The sequence below is a fragment of the Mauremys reevesii genome, linkage group 2, assembly GCF_016161935.1.
Source record: "Mauremys reevesii isolate NIE-2019 linkage group 2, ASM1616193v1, whole genome shotgun sequence".
NCBI lineage: Eukaryota > Metazoa > Chordata > Testudines > Geoemydidae > Mauremys > Mauremys reevesii.
In genome coordinates this window covers 252,744,497-252,764,928 of record NC_052624.1, presented here as the reverse complement: position 1 = coordinate 252,764,928, position 20,432 = coordinate 252,744,497, and the positions used below count along the sequence as shown (strand labels likewise).

The 20,432-nt window shown below is 42.6% G+C and overlaps 1 protein-coding gene across 10 annotated transcripts in view; it reads right to left on the bottom strand.

The window, feature by feature from the left end:
- The window catches only part of RIMS2 (regulating synaptic membrane exocytosis 2), a 787,778-nt gene that overhangs the window by 412,646 nt on the left and 354,700 nt on the right, over positions 1-20,432 (bottom strand). For all 10 annotated transcript variants that reach the window (XM_039525805.1, XM_039525817.1, XM_039525808.1 and 7 more), the window contains one exon: positions 10,790-11,715. In XM_039525805.1, coding sequence (XP_039381739.1) covers positions 10,790-11,715 — 926 coding nt within the window. The remainder of the gene's footprint in view (positions 1-10,789; positions 11,716-20,432) is intronic.

Sequence of the window (20,432 nt, the reverse complement as noted above, 5' to 3'; positions counted from 1 at the left end):
GTGCATGCACCACCCCCCCCCCCACACACACACACAAACACACACACAACCACTTGTGTTCTGTAGCCTTCAGCCAATTTTCTTTTAATAATTAAAATGTTTTTAAAATAGCACGATGTAACAATGTAGAGACTTCATAGCACAGAAGTATACTTGTCTGCATTTTTTTTTATTTGGATTTCTACAATAATAAAAAGGGCACTTATCCAGAGCTCTATGTGACCCCCATACAGTTTAAAAACAAAAATTAAATTAAACAGCAGTCAACAGAACTCAACCCCCTACAAACTATAAAACACAAACCTCACCTCTGTGACACCCCCACAGCAACCTATGCAAATAGATGCAGCCTCCATTATGCCCTGAGAGGTAACAATTTCAAACAAAAAAAGACATGGACCATTGCAACAGGTGCCTCACCCCAACCTAAAGATGCAAGAGATAATAGTCAGTCCATGTCAAAGTCCTTGTTTTTAGTTGTCTCACTTCCAGTCCTGTCACATCTCATACACTAGATCCAAAGCACAGCCAGCTACGTGAGTTGAGAGCCAGTACCAAAGTAGGATAGCTCATGGTCATCATGATGGTGGCCATGAAATCCTTAGCCAATTCTAAGGATTCCTCATCCACATGTCTGTTGAAGCCATTAAGCACTATCAGCCTCAATCTAGGGTTGCCAGGCATACAGTTTTTGACCAGAACACCCGGTCAAAAAGGGACCCTGGCAGTTCCGGTCAGCACAGCTGACCATGCTACTAAAAATCCGGTTCGCAGTAGTGGGACAGGCAGGCTCCGTGCCCAGCTCTGCGTGGCTCCTGGGAAGCAACCAGCATGTCCTTCCAGCTCTTAGGTGGAGGGGCAGCCATGGGGGCTCCGCGTGCTGCCCCCGCCTGCAGACACCATCTGGAGCGCTGGCTCCACAGCTCCCATTGGCCAGGAACTGCACCCCGAACCTCCTCCAGGACCCCAACCCCCTGTCTCAGCCCTGAGACCTCTCCCATATTCTAAACCCTTTGGCCCCAGCCCAGAGCCCCATCCTGCATCCAAACCCCACATCCCTAGCCTCACCCTCAGACAGAGCCCTCATCCCTTCCCCCAGCTCTGAGCCCCCTCCCACACCCTGAAACCCTCATTTCTGGCCCCACCTCAGAGATCACACCCCCAACCCAGAGCCTGTATCCCCTCTCACACCCCAACCTCCTGCCCCAGCCCAGAGCCTCCTCCTGTACTCCAAACCCCTCACCAGAGCCCATAAGCCCAGCCAGAGCCCTCACACCCTCCCGGACCCCAACCACCTGCCCCAGCCCAGTCAAAATGAACGAGTCAGCGAGGGTGAGGAAGAGTGAGTGACAGAGGGACGGGGACACAGTGAGTGGGAGCGGGGCCTTGGAAAAAGGATGGGGTGGGGCCTTGGGAAAGGGGCAGGGGAGGGGCAAGGTGTTCGGTGTTCTGCAATTAGAAAGTTGGCAACCCTGCCTCTGTCCCTTCAATGACACCATGGTAATGAACACAATCCACTCATTTAGGATTTAGAACAGCAGAGTGATTAGTATGCCAAAATTTCAATCCCATCCTGGAACACACACACACGACAAACACACTGTATCCTATGCAAAATTGGAGTGGGCACCTTCTGCATTTCAGCTGGATGCAAACAGCAGAGTCATAACTTGAAACAGATGCAGCAACAATCAGACCAGCCTATGGAAGGTCTGGTCCCTTGTTCTGAATTACGGTATACTATGGATAGTGGATACTTTATTGGCCAACAATCTTACATTAAACAGCATGACCCTAAGACTAGGTTGTTGGTTAACCAATTCCCTGACTTTATGGGAGCTAACTGCAGGTGAAATGGGTGGTATTGAGATTAAAAATCTTGATTCTGGCTTCTGCCAATGGCACCCTTCCTTTCCACCTCTCTTCCCTCATCCACTACCACAGGAATAGAAGGTCCCTTATACCCACTGCCACCCCAACTCTCTATATCCCCATCATCTGGCAGCTGTAAAACACCTCACACACTATTGCACTAGAGCTTATATGTGATATTACTATAACAATTATATGTTAGTTTGATTTCACTATATGAATTTTTTTAATTCAAAATAGAATATTTGGAACTACAATACACCCTTTATTTGCTTTCATGCATCAAAACATAACTAACGATGTGTTTGTACATGCTTTGCTATTATGTGGCTGTTTGTATGTTCTATTTACAATTATTATGCACATCAAAATTAATAAAATGATTTTATTAAAATAATGTGTTATCTTGCTCATTTTAACAAGATAACTATTCATATTACAGAGTGCAAGAAGCAGATGAATATTCACTTTCTTAACGACCACCTTACTCTTCTGTGGGATCACTATATGTATGGGATAGGAAGCTGAGTGAGTTCTCATATATGGAGTTCCCATTATATTATTTCACTAGAGGGGGTTATGTAGTGATAAGGGATCCTGGCGGCTCCAGTCAGCACTGCTGATCGGGCCATTAAAAGTCTGATTGGCCATAGGCCCCGACTCCATGGGTGCTCCGGGGCTGGAGCACCCACAGGGAAAAATTAGTGGGTGCTCTACACCCACTGGCAGCCAAGCTCCCCTCACCCCCTGCCCCACCTCCTCCCTCTCCATAAGCGCGCCACATCCCTGCTCCTCTGCCTACCTCCCAGCGCTTCCCTTCACCAAACAGCTGTTTGGCCGCATTTAGGACTTTCCAGGAGGGGGGGGAAGCGGGGATGCAGCGCACTCAGGTGAGGAGGTGGAGAAGGGGCAGGGACTTGGGAGGAGGGGGTGGAATGGGGGTGGGAAGGGGCAGGGACTGGGACTTTAGGGAAGGTATGGAATGTGGGTGGGGTGAGGGCAGTGCAGGGGTGGGGTTGGGGCAGGGGTGGGGGTGGGGTCGAGCACCAACCAGGAACAGTAGAAGTCGGCGCCTATGCGGTTGGCAGTGCTGCGGGTCTAAGACAGGCTAGTCCATACCTGTCCTGGCACCGCGCTGCAACCCGGAAGTGGCCAGCAGGTCTGTCTCCTAGATGGGGGGGGGAGCCATAGGGCTCCGCATGCAGCTCCCTCCCCGAGCACTGGCTCCGCACTCCCATTGGCCAGGAACCACAGCCAAAGGGAGCGGAGGGACAGTGCCTGCAGGCGAGAGCACCGCGCGGAGCCTCCTGGCTGCCCGCCTAGGAGCTGGACCTGCTGTCCACTTCCAGGGTGCAGCGTGATGCCAGGACTGGCAGGGAGCCTGCCTTAGGCCTGCTGTGCTGCTGACTGGGAGCCATGCAAGGTAAACCCATGCCCCAACCACCTGCCCCAGCCCTAAGCCCCCCCCCCAAACTCAGAGCCCCCTCCTGTACCCCAAACCCCACATCCCCAGCCCCACCCCAGAGCCTGTACCCCCAGCCCAGAGCCAAGACCCCCTCCCATATCCCAACCCCCTGCCTCAAGCCACAGCCCCCTCCCACATTCCAAATCCATTGGCCTCACTCCCGAGCCTGGAGCCCTCTCCTGCACCCCAAACCCCTCATCCCCATAGAATCATAGAATATCAGGGTTGGAAGGGACCTCAGGAGGTCATCTAATCCAACCCCATGCTCAAAGCAGGACCAATTCCCAACTAAATCATCCCAGCCAGGGCTTTGTCAAACCTGACCTTAAAAACCCCTAAGGAAGGAGATTCCACCACCTCCCTAGGTAACCCATTCCAGTGCTTCACCACTCTCTGAGTGAAAAAGTTTTTCCTAATATCCAACTTAAACCTCCCCCACTGCAACTTGAGACCATTACTCCTTGTTCTGTCATCTGCTACCATTGAGAGCAGTTTAGATCCATCCTCTTTGGAACCCCCTTTCAGGTAGTTGAAAGCAGCTATCAAATCCCCCCTCATTCTTCTCTTCCGCAGACTAAACAATCCCAGTTCCCTCAGCCTCTCCTCATAAGTCATGTGCTCCAGCCCCTAATCATTTTTGTTGCCCTCCGCTGGACTCTTTCCAATTTTTCCACATCCTTCTTGTAGTGTGGGGCCCAAAACTGGACACAGTACTCCAGATGAGGCCTCACCAATGTCAAATAGAGGGGAATGATCACATCCCTCGATCTGCTTGCAATGCCCCTACTTATACAGCCCAAAATCCCCAGCCCCATCCCACAGCCCACACTTCCAGACAGAGCTCTCACACCCTCCACACCCCAATCCCCTGCCCCAGCCCAGTGAAAGTGAATGAGGGTGGGGGAGAGTGAGCCACGGAGGGGAAGGTAGTGAATGGGGAGTGGGAGCTCAGGGAAGGGGTGGGGCTACGGTGTTCAGTTTTGTGCAATTAGAAAGTTGGCAACCCTATGCCTCCTTGAACAAATGGCAAAGTATTTGGCATATGGAACCCACAGATCTTCCTAGATCCCAGTGAATCTTGGGGGATCTAACAGAGGCTAGCACCAAATACACAGAAGCCCTGTACCACTGCACTGAGTCCCAGCCCCTCAAGCTTCTTTAACAGCATGGCCTAATTTCCGAGAGTGGTCACTGCCCTAAGAATGTGTCTCCCCACACCCTGAGGGTTTTAACATTGCAAGATGGAATCCACTTAAGTTAATGCTGACATAGATAGTCAACATAACTTAGACTGGGAATCACTTCGAGCGAGGTTGGAATGGATACTGCTGCAGAGACTGTCCATATCTTGGCCCAGCTCTAACTCCTTCCAGGCACAGATTCTGAGCTCCTCACTTTGGATGATTATGGGAATCATATCTGCAGCAATAGTGGCAGTTTCCATTCCACTGAATGCAAGCAGAATGGTCAATTTCTCCCAAAAGCTACTATTAGGGCCTATATTATTTTTTACAAATGTTACAAATAAATAGTACTACCGGTAAGTTCTTTCTAGGACTGCACACTGAGGACATAGTGAGAGTCTCATTGTTCACTTTGCCACAGTTAATACTGTGACAACTTTTAATGTTATGAACATTGTCTCTTAGGGGCTTGTAACGAGGCTCTAAAAATTGGTGTAATCTTGAGCGCTTTCTTTGGGTTTCTTGCTTTTTAAAACCAATTTAAAGCACACCTAAACATTCACCTTGTTAGAGAGAGAGAAAGTGGATGAGGTAATATCTTTTATTGGACCAACTTCTGTTAGTGAGAGAGAGAGAAGCTTTCTAGCCACACAGAGCTCTTCATTTCTTCATGTTGTGAAAAAAGGAAGCAAAACTTAAAAGCAACATCTACTTTCTGAACAAATTCAAGGAACAAAATATCATCCCCTGAGGTCTTACTATCTATAACCCTCTAAGATCCACCTTGTCTCTCTAATATCCTGGGACTAAGATGGCTACAGCTACCCTGCATTCACCTTGTTGTAAAACCATACAATTAAAAAAAATAGTTTAGTGATTTAGGATCTTTTTTTTACAACTCACATATGATTTGATAAGAATACTGACATCTGAGGAATTGTTTTTATCTAACTAGCTAATAGCTTTTGCTCCTGTAATTTAGGAAAAATATAAATGTGTGTAATATTTAGGTTCCAAATACATATTCCTGCTGTACATATTCTAAACCTTTGTTATCTGAAATGGCATATGTATTTCCTATTTAAAGTTCCCATTTAGAACTGCACAGAAGGGAAGTCTGCCCTCCAGATATGGCCTTTTGACAGCAGACAGTCTGCTACATCTTCCCCTCAGGACTGACAGCAGTGTTGAAAAGGCAGGCATGACCTAGCAATCTCACGGACCTGACATGTGCAGAAAATGAGAGTGAAGGCTCTATGAATCTCAGACCCTGTCCTCTGTTGGATCCCACTGCTCCTGACCTGTCCTCCCAATTAATGGCAGCACCTGACCAGTTCCCATATTCACTCTATGATTTGTTAAAGGAGCAGAGTGGAAGTTGCAGCTTCTTGTGCTGACAGTAACTTAAAAGGCAAATTGCACTGAAAGCTCTAATGCCCTGACAGGGAAGTTATTGTTTTCAGCAACTTTGTGTTCCCCACAAACCTACCCTACTCTAGTTGAATTAGCCATATCCCACCTGGCAGTAATGGAGCTGAACTTCTATATGGGAGCTGGACAGATAGGGGCTAGAGACAGTGGCGCACTGGTGGAGAACACTACCACCTTTTTCCTGCACATATTCTCTAACTTGTCACCTTCCTCTACACAATTAGGTTACAGTTATGACGCCCTGCCCCAGTTTCAAACTGCCTACTGCACCCTAACTCCCTCCCAGACCCCAACCTCACCCCTACCCCTACCCCGCACCCAAAGTCCCTCCTGCAGCCCACACCCCCATCCCGCACTCCAACCCCTCACCCCATCCCTGAGCCCCCTCCACACTCGGAACCCCTCAGTACCAGCCCGGAGCCCCCTCCTACATCCCAAACCCTCAGCCCTGGTTCAGGATTGGTTTCCGCCTACCTGCTCTGGACCAAACAGCTATGCAAGAGCAGGCTTAGAGAGACAGGGCATATGTGGTGCTGCATCTTCTGGGAGAAGCAAGCCCAAAGGCACCCCAAACCTGGGGCTGGGGACTGATCTAGGGAGCAGGTTGGGAGAGTGGCCCAGACCCAGCAAGGGAACCTTGACCACCATAGTAACTACAGAGACAGATACCAGACAATATAGCAGAGACCTTGGTTCATGAAAGATTTTAAATTTTCTTATTTTGCCATGTTTGTAATCACTTTTATGAAAAAGGAAGTAGAATGGAATTCTAAAGGAAAGGCTGATGTCCTTGCCTTAATTTATATCATGAAGCTTGATCAGCTTTAAGTTTAAAAACTCAGGGGTAGGGTAGGAAAACAAATGCAATGCCTTGTTTAAGTCATACAATTTACCATTATTTATATAATTTGACATCTTGTTAGAAAGTGAAGCACATTGATAAATGTAACACATACTCTAGTAGTATACATAGACACTATACTTCATTGCCAGAATATTAACATAGATTAAGTTCCATAAAATATGTTTTGTATTTGTATATTCCCTTCCCTTCATTGACTGAGATTAAACCCAATACTGAAAACCAAAGACATTCAATACTCCTTTAAGCACTCATCCTGCAGCCGTTACAAGCACACAGAGCCAGCCTTTCAGGCCTATGGCTGCAGGTGATAACTGCTTTTGGGCCTAATGGCAATGCTAATTTTCTCAAAAAAAAAAAAAAAAAGACAGTTTGTAGCCTCTTCCCATACAAGGACTGCCCTGAAAATGTAAAATGACTGAAAGAGCTGAAAGTTTGTCAGTGCAACTTTTCCTAAGGTTTGCAAGTTATTCATGGAATTCACTGGCAGGTGTTTGGGGCCTGCAAAAACTCGCATCCACGGATCACTCAATTCTGAGAGGACACTGGAACAATTCCTAGATGTAAGAGGCTGCTACAGCAAGCTCTGTCATAGCAAGATTTGACATCTGAGCAGGTTCTTCTGTTTAGCTGCCAATATTGCCTGTGGTGAAAAGCCAGGAAAGCTCAGGAACCCAAGAGATGGCCTTGTGCAGTGGACCAACCATACAACTCTGAGACGAAAATACTTCTGCATTCTAATCCTAGTTCTGACACCACCTGCCTCTGTGACCACAATCAAGTCACTTACATGTTCTGCCTTAAGGTCTGATGATCCTTGAACAAAGGGACGTAAAATCCGTCCTAATGGAATAGTTGAGGATTCCCCTGGTGTGGGGGATCCTTAGAGAGCATAATGCAAGCGTATTTTATTTGGGGCAAATTTTGTTGGAGCAGCCAAGGCATTTGGAAAACTTGCTATTTTAAAAATATTGCAATAGAAGGGTTTTAGCTAGGTCTTTATGGAGAATTCCCTGTGACAGATGCTTGCATAGGATTCTGAGTGAACGTTTTAAGTCCAACGAGAATGCTTGCTGTTCATGAAAATAATTACTCAAGTAGTATGTGCTATACAGTATGTGAATTAACTCACTCAAGGTCAACTCATAAAACAGTTTTTATTCTCATGGCATTTTTGTAGGAATTACATTTCTTTGATAGCCAAGATCTTTTGATTCCAGAGAATTCTAGTATTATCTAGTATTATATCATATTTCCCAAGATACACTAAGTGCACATTTCATTAATATTTTCATTCGAGACACTAGATTGGGTCATCTCCCTGCTAGGTTAAGTCATAAACATTAGGGATGAAATCTTGACTCCCCTGAAGTCAATGGGAATGTTGCTATTGATTTAAAGGGGGCCAGGCTTTCACTCTAGGAATTTAAATGTAAACCCTACGGTACGTAACTGAGTAGTTTGATTCTTGGAACCAGAATTTGTGTAAGCCCCAGAGCTAGACTTACAGGGATGGAAAACTCTGCTTCCCCCTGTAACCTAGCCCTGGTTGCCACCATCAACATCTATCAGAGGGACTACATGTATAAATGTCATTGACTTCATTGGGTAAGTTCAGCTGAGTTATTCAGATCTTTACTGTCATAACTGAGACAAGATTTAGGTCTCAATATCTGTAATGCTATTTGTATCATAAGATTGTATGATTGTCACTCTGTGTGTCAACTCTGAAGCCTAGAATGTCTATTGAGTCAGAGTGAAGCTGCAAGCATGGTTTAGAGCTCTTTTTGTTCAAAATATCACTGAGTTCAGTCATCACTGGGCTCTGCAGTCTGTTACTGTCCAGTTTTTAAGTTCTCAATCCTTTGGGCTTCACAAATTACAGCCGTGCAGTGTACAGCTTCAGTAAGCATGCATCTATCATGCTGAGTCCTAGACTATTGTAACATCAAAGGTAACTCAATCAACCACCACCCTTACTCTACAACTAATTTTGCAGGCAACAATTGCATTGGTTGTATGAAGGAGACTGCACAGATGGGGGATTACTTGGCCCAGTTGCCACACCTGTGCAACAGCATGGGATTTCAGCTTCTGGATAATAATAATAGCAATAAGTTTCCTGATCTCAACTCACAAAACTGGCTAGGTGTTGCCACTCTGTAAAAGGCAAACTGGAATGAATGTTGTAGTTTCCTATTCATAGTAGCTAATATTTTGTACACTACTATTAAAGAACCCAAAATATTTATGAGCAGTTAGGTGAAGATAAAATTATGACTCTTTGAAATAATATTCATAAAATGTAAGTTAAAAAGTTAATACAATCATTATACTTTATACCAACACAGAAAATGTATGAAGTTAAGTGATATAAATATAGCTTGATTCTTCTCTTACACTAGTTTTATATTTGTGTATTATATTGGTTTCTGTGGAGTGCCTCCTGTTTACACCAATGTAAGTTTATTAGACCCTCTTTCTACCAAAGAAAAAACATCTGCCAGTTTTGGTGGGGATATCAAAAACAATCTGTGGAAAGAAAAACAGTAATTTTTTATGCTGGACAATATTTAGCACAGGGTTTCTCAAACACCCAAAATCCCTCCCAGAGCCCACACCCCATACCCTCTCCCACACCCCAACCCCCTGCCCCAGCCCTGAGCCCTCTGCCCCACTCCGAGCCCCTTGGCCCCAGTCCAGAGCCCACACCCCCAGCTGGAGCCCTCACCCCTCTGTACCTCAACCCCCTACTGCAGCCCAGATCCCCCTCCTGCACCCCAAACCCCTCATCCCCAGCCCTGAGCCAACACCCCCATCTGGAGCCCTCACCCCTCCCACACTCCAACCCCTGGCCCCAGCCCAGAGCCCCCTCCCACACTCCAAAACCATTGGCCCCACCCCCCAGCATGAAGCTCCCTCCTAAACCCCTAACCCTTCGTCCCTGGACCAATTCAGGAGCCTGCACTGCCGGAGCCCTCACCCTCTCCTGCACCCCAACCCCTACCCCAGTCCAGTGAAAATGAGTGAGTGAGCAAGGGTGGGGGGCAGTGAGTGGGCGCAGGGCCTTTGAGAAGGGGTGGGGCAGGGATGGAGCCTCAGGAAAGGGCCGTAGCAGGGGTGTTCAGTTTTCTGCAATCAGAAAGTTGGCAACCGTAAGCACTACTGAGACTCCCAGTCCAGTTTTGCTATTCTGATTTTTCATCTGCTTTTTACAGCAGCATATTCAAACCATTTTAGTCTGTAATGGGGAAGAAATGTTATTTTGTAACGTTAGATAAATAGAGCCATTTTTGCATGTGCCTAACAAACAGACAAATTGACTTCCTGATACACAGGTCAGATAAGCATTTCTGCTACAGGAACATAAAATTTGTGTGTATGTCTTCTCTGAAGCACAATCCATACCAACCACTAACCTTCACCTCCTCACCTCTCAGCTACATAGATTCACATATTTAACAAACAGGGGTCATATTCTTCCCTTTCTTTCATCTACGCAACCACACTGATATCACTCAGCTTTCACAAGCGTAACTGAAGGAAGAATTTGGTCCTAAATGTTTTACTGTTTCAGCCAACATCATTAAAAATGTAGCCTTTTGACAGGTTTGTGATTTCATCCAATCATTTGACCAAGAAAATCTTTTGTGACAACACAACCCAGATACTTGAAAGAGTTAACTGAAAGATTCAACAGGCACAGTTGTCCCTGTCAAAAATGAGTAGCATATTCAAATGAATTTATAAACTGTAATGTTCTTCTCCATGTTACCCTTACTGCAATTTGTCATTAAACATATTTCAAAATAAAAAAACAAAGCAAAAAAAACCCCACCATGTGAAACTGAAAACCTCTTGGGAACAGCTATAGATCACATGATTCAATCAAGTATATTAAATAAGATAAAATACAATGGAATAAACAATGACCCATATTAAATATTGAAATAGTAAAAAAAAATTAAGTCTTACCTTTTTCACTAACACTTTCACTTTCAATCTCTACATCATCACAGCTGGTATATTCTGGAGTAGAAGCCAATTCTTCTTCTGAGCTGCTCAATGAAACCTGACGCATTTTACCTCCCTTTTTTGTTTTGTGTGGCTTTGGTGGTGGAGGTCTGACTGACTCAGATTGATCTGAGCTGAGTGAATCATTCCTTAACATGGTTTCCATTTTTTCACGTTTTGTTTTCCGTACAGCAGAACTGGGATCCAAATGGTGCTGTTTCCTTAATGAATCAGTGCGCCTCATGTCTGGCCTATCAAGAGGAATTGGACTCCTCCTAGGTGTTGGAGGGCTATGATTTGTTGTCCTCGGACGGTTGGGACTTGGTCCCTGAGCCTCTCGAGTTCTTTCCACAGAATATGAACGTTGGTTTTCCATGGCAGCTCTGCGCTCAGATATAGATCTTTGCCTTGACGGTCGTTCCATCCTCAGCATAGATATCCGGGACTCCTCCAGTTCAGTGTTTGCCAACGAGACATCACTGTGTCTTCGTTCATGGCGTGCTCGGGATACTTCAGCATGGATACGCATTTGTTCCTCATATGGTTGTGGTTTGACAGGATAACGAGCCAAATTAGGATCACTTCGGTATCGTGCCTGGTACTCCTCTTCTCGCCTCTGCCTCTCATATTCCTCTCTGTTCTGCACCTCATCTTCCTCTACAGAATACTCTTTGGAACGTCTGCGACTTCTTCTGTTAGAATCTCTGTAGTCACCAAGTTCAGGTTCTTTGTACAGCTGAGACCCACGCTGTGATCGCCTATCTGTATAATCTGATGGTGACCTTGGCATTGCACTGTCTGATGTAGCATGCTGTGAATATTCGTCTCTCTCGTCCCTTTGGTCGTATCTTCTATTCTGATCTCTCGATACTGATGGGCTTCTTTTCCTAAGTAAACAAAGACAAACAGCAGGTAAGAAAATTCTGTTGATACTTCCAATAGCATAAATATATCTGTTACTTTAAATGGATTAAGAAGGTACTGTAGTCGGCAGATTCAAACACAATCATTCCACTGATTTCTTTTCTGATTGCAAGTATGCTTGCACCTCTTTTATTTACTTTTTTTTTTGAAGAAACTTAACGAGAGTATGCCATGTTGTGTATTTATTGAAGGTTCATAATTCACTGAAGCCAAAAATGTTACAAAGAAAAATGTTAATGTCGTAATAATTAAACATTTTAAAAATAGAATATAAGTATTTACACCACTTCCACAGCATGACAACCATCTTACAAACTTCTATATTTCCTGGTGTAAATTTCAAGCCAATGAGATTTCACACCTGCCTCAGTAATTTGTTCTAGTGTTCAACTACTCTTACAGTTAGGATTTCTTCTAACAGTTAACCTAAATCTCCCTTTCTGAAATTTAAGCTCATTACTTCTTGTTCTGTCCTCAGGGGTAAAGAAGAACAATTTATCACCCTCCTCTGTATAGCAACCTTTTATGTACCTGAAGACTGTTTTGTCCCCACTCAGTCGTCTCTTCTCCAGTCTAAAGAAATTCATTTTTTCCCAATCTTTCCTTGTAGGCCAAGTTTTCTAGACCTTTAATCATTTTTGTTGCTCTCTTCTGGAGTTTCTCCAATTTATCCACAACTTTACTGAAGAGTAGTGCCCATAAATGGACATAATACTCCAACTGAGGCCTTATTAGTGCTGAGTAGCATGGAAGAATTACTCCTTGTATCTTACTTATGCCACTCCTGCTAATACATCTCAGAATTATGTTTGCTTTTTTTGCAACAGTATTATGTTGTTGACCCATACTTAGTTTGTGATCCACTCTAATCCCCACATCCTTTTCTGCAATAGTCCTTCCTACATGATCATTTCCTGTTTCATATTTGTACAATTATTCCTTTCCTACTGCAGTATTTTTTATTTTTCCTTATTGAACTTCATCCTATTTATTTCAGACCATTACTCCAGTTTGTCAGGATAATTTTGAATTTTAATCCTGTCTTTCAAAGCGCTTGCAATCCCTCCTAGCTTGATATTGTCTGAAAACTTTACAAGTATACTCTCTAGGCCATTATCCAAATCATTTATGAAAATATTGAACAGAATCAGATGCAGAACTGATCCCTATAGGACCCACTCAATATGCCCTTCCAGCTTGATTGTGATCAATTGATAACTATTCTCTGAGTGTGGTTTTCCAGCCAGTTGTGCACCCACTTTATAGTAGGTTCATCTAGGCTATATTTATCTAGTTTGTGAGAAGGCTGTGAGAGGTAGTATCAAAAGTCTTACTAAAGTCAAGATATACCATATCTACCAATTCTCCACTATCCACAAGGCTTGTTACCCTGTCAAAGAAGGATATTAGGTTGACTTGACATGATTTGTTCTTGACAAATCCATGATGACTCTTATTTATTACCTTATTTTCTTCTAGGTGCTTACAAATTGATTGTTTTCATATTCGCTCCATTATCTTTCTGGGTACCGAAGGTAAGCTGACTGGTTCATAATTCCCTGGGTTGTCCTTATTCCCCCTTTTAAAGATAGGTACTATATTTGCCCTTTTCCAGTCCCCAGTTATGTCTCCCATCCTCCATAAGTTCTCAAAGATAACTGCTAATGCTCAGGGATCTCATCAGCAAGTTCCTTAAGTATTCTGGGATGTATTTCATCAAGCCCTGACAACTTGAAGACATTTAACTTGTCTTAGAAATTCTTAACTTGTTCCTTCCCTATTTTAGCTTCAGATCCTACCCCATTTACACTGATGTTCTCTATATTAGTCATCCGATCAATGCTAATTTTTTAGGTGAAAATGAAACAAAAAAAGGCATTTAAAACTTCGGTCATCACTGTGTTTTCTGTTACTGTCTTTCCGTCCTCATTTAGTAATGGGCCTACCCTGTCCCTGGTCTTCCTCTTGCTTCCCATGTATTCATAAAATGCTTTCTTGTTATCCTTTATGTCCCTAACTAGTTTAATCTCATTTTGTGCTTTGGCCTTTTAAATTTTATCCCTACGTGCATGGTGTTATTTTTTTATATTCATCCTTTCTAATTTGAACTAGTTTCCATTTCTTGTATGATTCTTTTCTGAGTTTCAGGTCATTGAGGATCTCTGGGTTAAGCCAGGGTGGCCTCTTACTATACTTCCTATCTTTCCTATTCATAGGCATAGTTTGCTCTTGTGCCCTTAATAATGTTGCTGTAAAAAAATTATCAACTCTCCTGAACTCTTTTTTTCCCTTGGACTTGCTTCCCAGGGGATCTTTCCTACCAAGTCTTTGAATTTGCTAAAGCCTGCATTCTTGAAGTCCATTGCCTTTATTTTGCTGTTTTCCCTCCTACCATTCATAATCTTTGACCCCTTCTTGGTCTCACAGTGAACCCACACAGGTGCCTAGCCCTGCGACTTCACCTCTCTCAGGGTGGAATCACACCTTATCTCTCTAATATCCTGGGACCAAAATGGCTACAACACCACCTTATATATCTGTTGTTATTTTTAGATTACAAGCTAATTCCCACTGATCATTATGAGCTTCCATCTAATCCATTCTTTGCTGTTAACTACTTTTAACGTATCTTATAAAAACCCTTCATTTTGCTCCCCCAACTAGATGCACTAATCATTACTGCTGTGCTTACAGAAGTACACTGGCACATTCAAAGCTAATATGGCCTTGAGAATGTGTCAATAATTCTGATGTGCAACATCCAACTATCAGGTCAAAAAGGCAATCTTTGTGGTAATTTTTCTGAAAATTAACACGTTTTGAAAAGGTCACCATTTGATTGTAAAGTGAGCACAGGCAGCTTGATTTCTGCTCCTTTTAATTAATAAAAATAAATAAACATATATATAGTATTTTTCAACTTCCAAGTACATCACAAATATTATATTTAAACATGTATGTGAGGCACATTACATAAATATTATCCCAATTTTCCAGATGTGAAAGCTGAAGCAGATTAAAGATAAACTGTAAAGAAAAAAATCCTAACAACCTTCACATATATTTGCTATTAATTCACACTAACATGTTTTTAAAGCTTTCCCTTTTTTTCCGCCAGATCTAAGATATTTAGCTGTGTGTCCCATCCTTACCTTCAAATCGGGGGAAAACTTGTTTACAGTGAGGTAGTGACATCATTAGTACCATAGAAATTCAAATAGCTCAGCTGTAATCTGACCTCCATCTGCTCAAACAGTCAATTTACTTGATTCCCTTCCCCACACCATGCTGGAAAAGTTGGAAGATAAGTACTTAAAGCGAAGTATAGAAGGAATAATTTGCCCCACCCCACCCCCACCTTCTCTGATGGCAATTATTTCAGTGGGTGGAGCCTAAGCCTGATGAGACTCTCATTCATGTGGAAAATCCACAGTTGTATTTTGTTTTTAAATCAGTTCAAGAGTTTTGTGAAGAAACAAAATAGGCTGAGGTAAGTTTCCATTAAATTTTAAAAAGTGACTACACTCAAAAATCCCTTGCAATTCACCAATACTGCAGTATAAAGGGTATCTATATCACATTCAGAAATTGTGCTCAGCACTCTCTGGCTCCCAGTTCTGTGTTCAGACCATCATACAGCTCAATTAATTGGTTATCATCTTATTTTGTACTACATACACTACAGGAAGTGTTGAAAAAGTTATGCTTGTAACCCATGTAAAAATAACAGTTGGGCGCTACATTTATCTACACAGGCTTACAGTTTTCACACAGGTGAGATGTTATTGCATAGCTAAACATAAAAAGAAATACTTGGTTTAGCCTGGACCATAGTCATCTATTCACAAATACAATAATTAATTGCCTAGTTGCATAGTCTAGTTATGATTTACCAAAAAGTTTGCTCTTCATTTCCTACAAACCAAATTACTGAGAAACAAATATAATTTTAATAACAATGTAAAAATGTTTGCATCATACATAATGTAACAGAATTAGAAAGATGATGGATTTACCTTGTTAGGGGTTTTGTGTGTATGTTTATTATTGTGAAAAAGATTATTTTTTCTGGATTTTCAAAGATATAAATATTTCAGTGTTATAGATCTGACAAATTATGTTTAGTATCTATAAAGAATTAAAAGGAATTTCTTGGGAAAGATTATTTCTGTTCCCAGCATTAGAAAAACTAGCTTTTTTTTTAATCACAGGTGCCATTGTTTTGCTAAAGAGAAAAAGCCATTTCAACACTGTCATAAATGAGCATGCAACCAGGGGAGAACATTTATAATAATGAGCACTGACGAATATGCAATATGTACAAAACAAATTTACTTACATGTTTTCAAAATATATTTTCCATACACAAATGAGTTACTTTGAAGTAATATGAAAACTGTACCTGCTCAGTACTATTTTATCATCAGCATTGCCAACCTCAAGAGATCAAAAGTTAGGTCAGCGCCTCAAAAACTGTAAGATTTTTTTTAAATTGTGGTTTTAGTTGGTCTTTTTTACTTTTTAACTCCCCTCTAGTCCTCTATCAACATGGGTGATAATTGCAGGTTGAAAAGTCAGCCTTTAATGCACACAAAAATGTACACCTCTCCTTGGCTGCCCAGATGGTGACGTCATTTACCTTATCCTCATCCCTGAGATAGGAAATGGATGACAGTTTCCCTATTACCATTTTAACTCAGCAGCAATCTTCTCTGCTTCCTACTGTCCAAAGACTTCTCTAGCTGGGACCAAGGAATACCACTTCTCTGGTCACCCCTTCTCATGCCTTCTACGCCTTTCTGTGTTATAAGGCCATACATGAAGGCAGGGATCAGTGGCAGAGCAGGTCTGTGTCCTTAGTCTCGAGGCTCATACAGATTTCTGGCTTTGTGCTCAGCCCTGGAAACTGTGGGATTGCGAAAGTTTCTCCTTCAGGCAATAAAATCCCATGACTCACAATCAGTTTGTGAGAACTGGCAACACTGCCTTCCGCTGGCTGCTCAGAGGGATTCTCCTTACCCACCACTACCATCAGGCTGAGGGAACTGCCATTCTGTGCCCGCCATCTCCCACCCCCATCATTGCACCCCCTCAGCTTCCCTCCTGCCCCCACATTCCTCTGCACCCCATTCTCCTGCAACCCCTAAATCTTCCTCCTGCTCCCCCCACTGCCCTGCTCCTCCTCAAAATCCTCATCTGCCTTTCACAATGTCCTACTACCTGCTGCTCCCCACTAGGGTTGCCAATTTTGGTTGGATGTATTCCTGGAAGTTTAAAGATTATGTCATGTGATGAAGGATTAATCTTTAATTCCTGGAGATTCCAGGACAATCTTGGAGGGTTGGCAACCCTAACACAGTCCTTGTGTCCTATTCAGCCTCTTGAACCATAGAATGGCACCATTTTGCTTATGGGCATGCTTCAATCTCACTGAAAACAGGAGGTGGCAGCCAACTTTATTAAGGACAGCCTCACTTCCACATTCAGTTACAGTAAAACCTGTCTTAGTAACAACCTCTGAAAAGAAACTACCTGTCCCAAATGACTACTTGCAAAGGCCATAGAACTTTTCCCCCTATAATTTAACTGTGAAGAAATTGTGAAGAGCAACCACCTGCTATCTATGACCAGAGACCACATTTTCTTACGCTCTTCAGAGCTGGGCATAGCCAGCAGCTGCCACTCTTCAGCCACCCAGCTCTGAAGGCAGCTCCACCAGGAGCAGCAGCGCAGAAGTAAGGGTGACAATACTATACCTTTGAAGAGAGACAACCTCTTACAAGTGACTGCTTTTGCTAACTCCCATGAGTGATCACTCTTGGCAGGTTTTATTGTAGGCTGTAGGGAAATGGTTGCCATCTTGCAGGCTTCAGCCCCATGGACATCATAGGAGATGGTGGCCATGAATATGGGAAAATTTTTCACTAGAATCATGACAAAAATCACAAAAGTTGGCACTATTGTAATCCTCAGAGTGACAAACTAGACACTTTAGAAGCAATGCATGCATCTAGTTCCCTCCAGTTTCCCCTGGAAATCTACAAGGAAAGCTGTACAAGATACAGGGTATTATGCAACTACTTGTAAGAGACCACCCCAGAAAATCTCCAAATATATAGAGCAAATTTTGCTCCTCCTTTATGAGATGATCACTTTTATTTGGTTACCAATATTTTGGTTCCTTTGAGAGATTGCTTAAGAATGGTTCCAATGCATATAGGTTTTAAGGAACACATTTTAAAGGTATCTAGGTGCTTAAAGATAAAGACAGGCACCTAGTGGGATTTTCAAAAATGCTTAGGTTCCTAACCTCCAGTAAGTTGTAAAGAAGTAGTTGAGAAACCATCCTTTAGAGATGTGCAAAAAAAAAAGTGCCTGGACCTGAGCTGGAGAGATTCAGGACCTTGCACGTTTGGATCCTGAAAGACATTTGGGCCCAAGTGACGAAGTGCTAATCAGTGGCACTTGCACCTGTATGCACAGTACATCCGTATCAGGAAAGAGAAGCAGGGTAGGCCATCCTACTGCCCACTCATGTTTAGCCCTGCTGGCCCTCTGTCAACATGGGGGGGTGGCAGGATCAAAACTGAGTGAGTGGTATTGCAACGTGGTACACATGGGGTTGCAGCACTGCTCAGATTTGGCTTTGCATCATGTCAGAGTGGCTGTGGGGCCAAACTTGAGCAGTGCTGAAACCCCAGTGAACCAGGTTGTAATGCCACTAAGTTTTGGTCCCATATTGCCCCCCCCCCCCATCTTGAGGGAGAGCTGGTGGGGCCTAGCTTGAGTGGTCAGTGGGTTAACTGTAGGATAGCTCTTGCACCAGGGCTACCCCCAGGGCACTTGGCCAGACTCGCCCCACTTCCAGCAGCTTGTGTCACCTATCACAGATGAGGAGGGTGAGCTAGAAGGCAGGGGCTGAGGATTGCATGGACTTGGCAAGTGAGGCACTGGGGCCACTGGCTGCAGCAGGAATGACTCCTCAGAAATTGATGGTCTATTCTTGTGTTCCCCCTTATTTTAATTATTCTCCTATGTAGGACATGGAATCCTCAAGTGCAAATGAGCGTAGAAGCTGAATGCTCAAAACACCACAGATTTTGGACCTAAAGAGAGAAAATCCTGCAGAGTGCAGGAGATCAGGCTGAAATATCCAGGGTCTTTTCTGTGCTTCTGCAATGAGATTCTTTTATCAAAATATTTCCTTGTATTTTCTTTTCCACAGTAATGAATCCAGCCAAATTTTAACTGTTTTGTAAGTGTTACAAATGCTGTATCTGTATTAATTTCAGTCATTTTCTCATTCTGTGTACATAATGTTCCTGATGCAGTATTGCTGAATCATATTCTACATAAGCAACCATTTGCAAACATTTCAAAAACAGATATTGCTCCAGCTTATTGAGAATATTAACCTCTTCCTGTAAAAATGCTTTAAACTACCGGTACTTTCACTTTCACCCCAGACCTCCCTTTTTCCAATTCTTACATACTGTACAGTGCTATATTGCATGGAATCTTTCCTATATCTGTGCTTTTTATTTGGTTTCTCACTCCACTGGGAAATGGGACACATACAGCTGACCCTGTGTTTTTTGTGCTGAGTCAATTCAGCAGCCTACAGTGTGATACACAACAAATATATTCATTTTACAGGCTACTTTAACTAATAGTCCTTTGAACAGACAGTGCTGCAGTTGGTCCAGCATTGAATTGTGTAAGCAAATCAGTAAATAAAATTTATCTGAAATATCACTTAATTTCTCAATTCAACAATCTCCTTACAAATCACATTTTATAACAATACCTTGCACCAATGTAATGCTTTCTATCTAACAATTTTGAGGCAATACTGAGTTAAGTCTGCAATGAAGGTTATAACGTTTACTGAAGCATGAAAAAAATCACACTGCAGTTGCTGATCTGTGTTAGCTTTAACTGGAATAGAGAAAAACACTCACTATGGGCTTAGTCTGGTATCAACAGAGTGAAAGGACATTTGTGGTAACAAAATCATTAACATAATGACATTTATCAATGATAACCTCATTTTGAACAAAATGTGATTGCAGAGATATACAAAACAACCTGGACTTTCATTGTGAAAGAATATACACCTTATAAAAAAATGCAGCATCCAATACATGTTTAGTCCACAATACCACTGATTCTAGGATAATTTAACTTGTGTAGGAAACTGGCTAAACTGAGAAAGAGAAGCTTTGTGCAACCAAAATTATAAAATATTCTGCCATTTTAAGTTAAAGAACCAAAAGGACTTTAGACACTCCTTTGTTTGTCTGCAAAGCTTCTAATCTATGATTCCTTTGTTTAAAAATCACAATTTTCAAGTTCAAAAATAATATTTTTCTTTATTTCATCAAGAGCATTGCATGTGGGAAAATGATACTGATAATGAAAGATGCTGTAATCATTTTATTATGACTGATATTTACAACAAATATTATTAATGTTTAACTATTTAACTTAGAGAAATATAAACAGAATTAGCCTCAACAAATGAGCAGAATTACTTTTATAGTTATGAAACATGAAGTTTATAAAATGTCCTCTTTGAAGATCATGTAATAATTTTGAACTGTAGCCCCAAAGTATATACTTAGTTTTATTTGAAAGTTCACTAATTTACCATGATTTAGAAAGAAACTGGAAACAACAC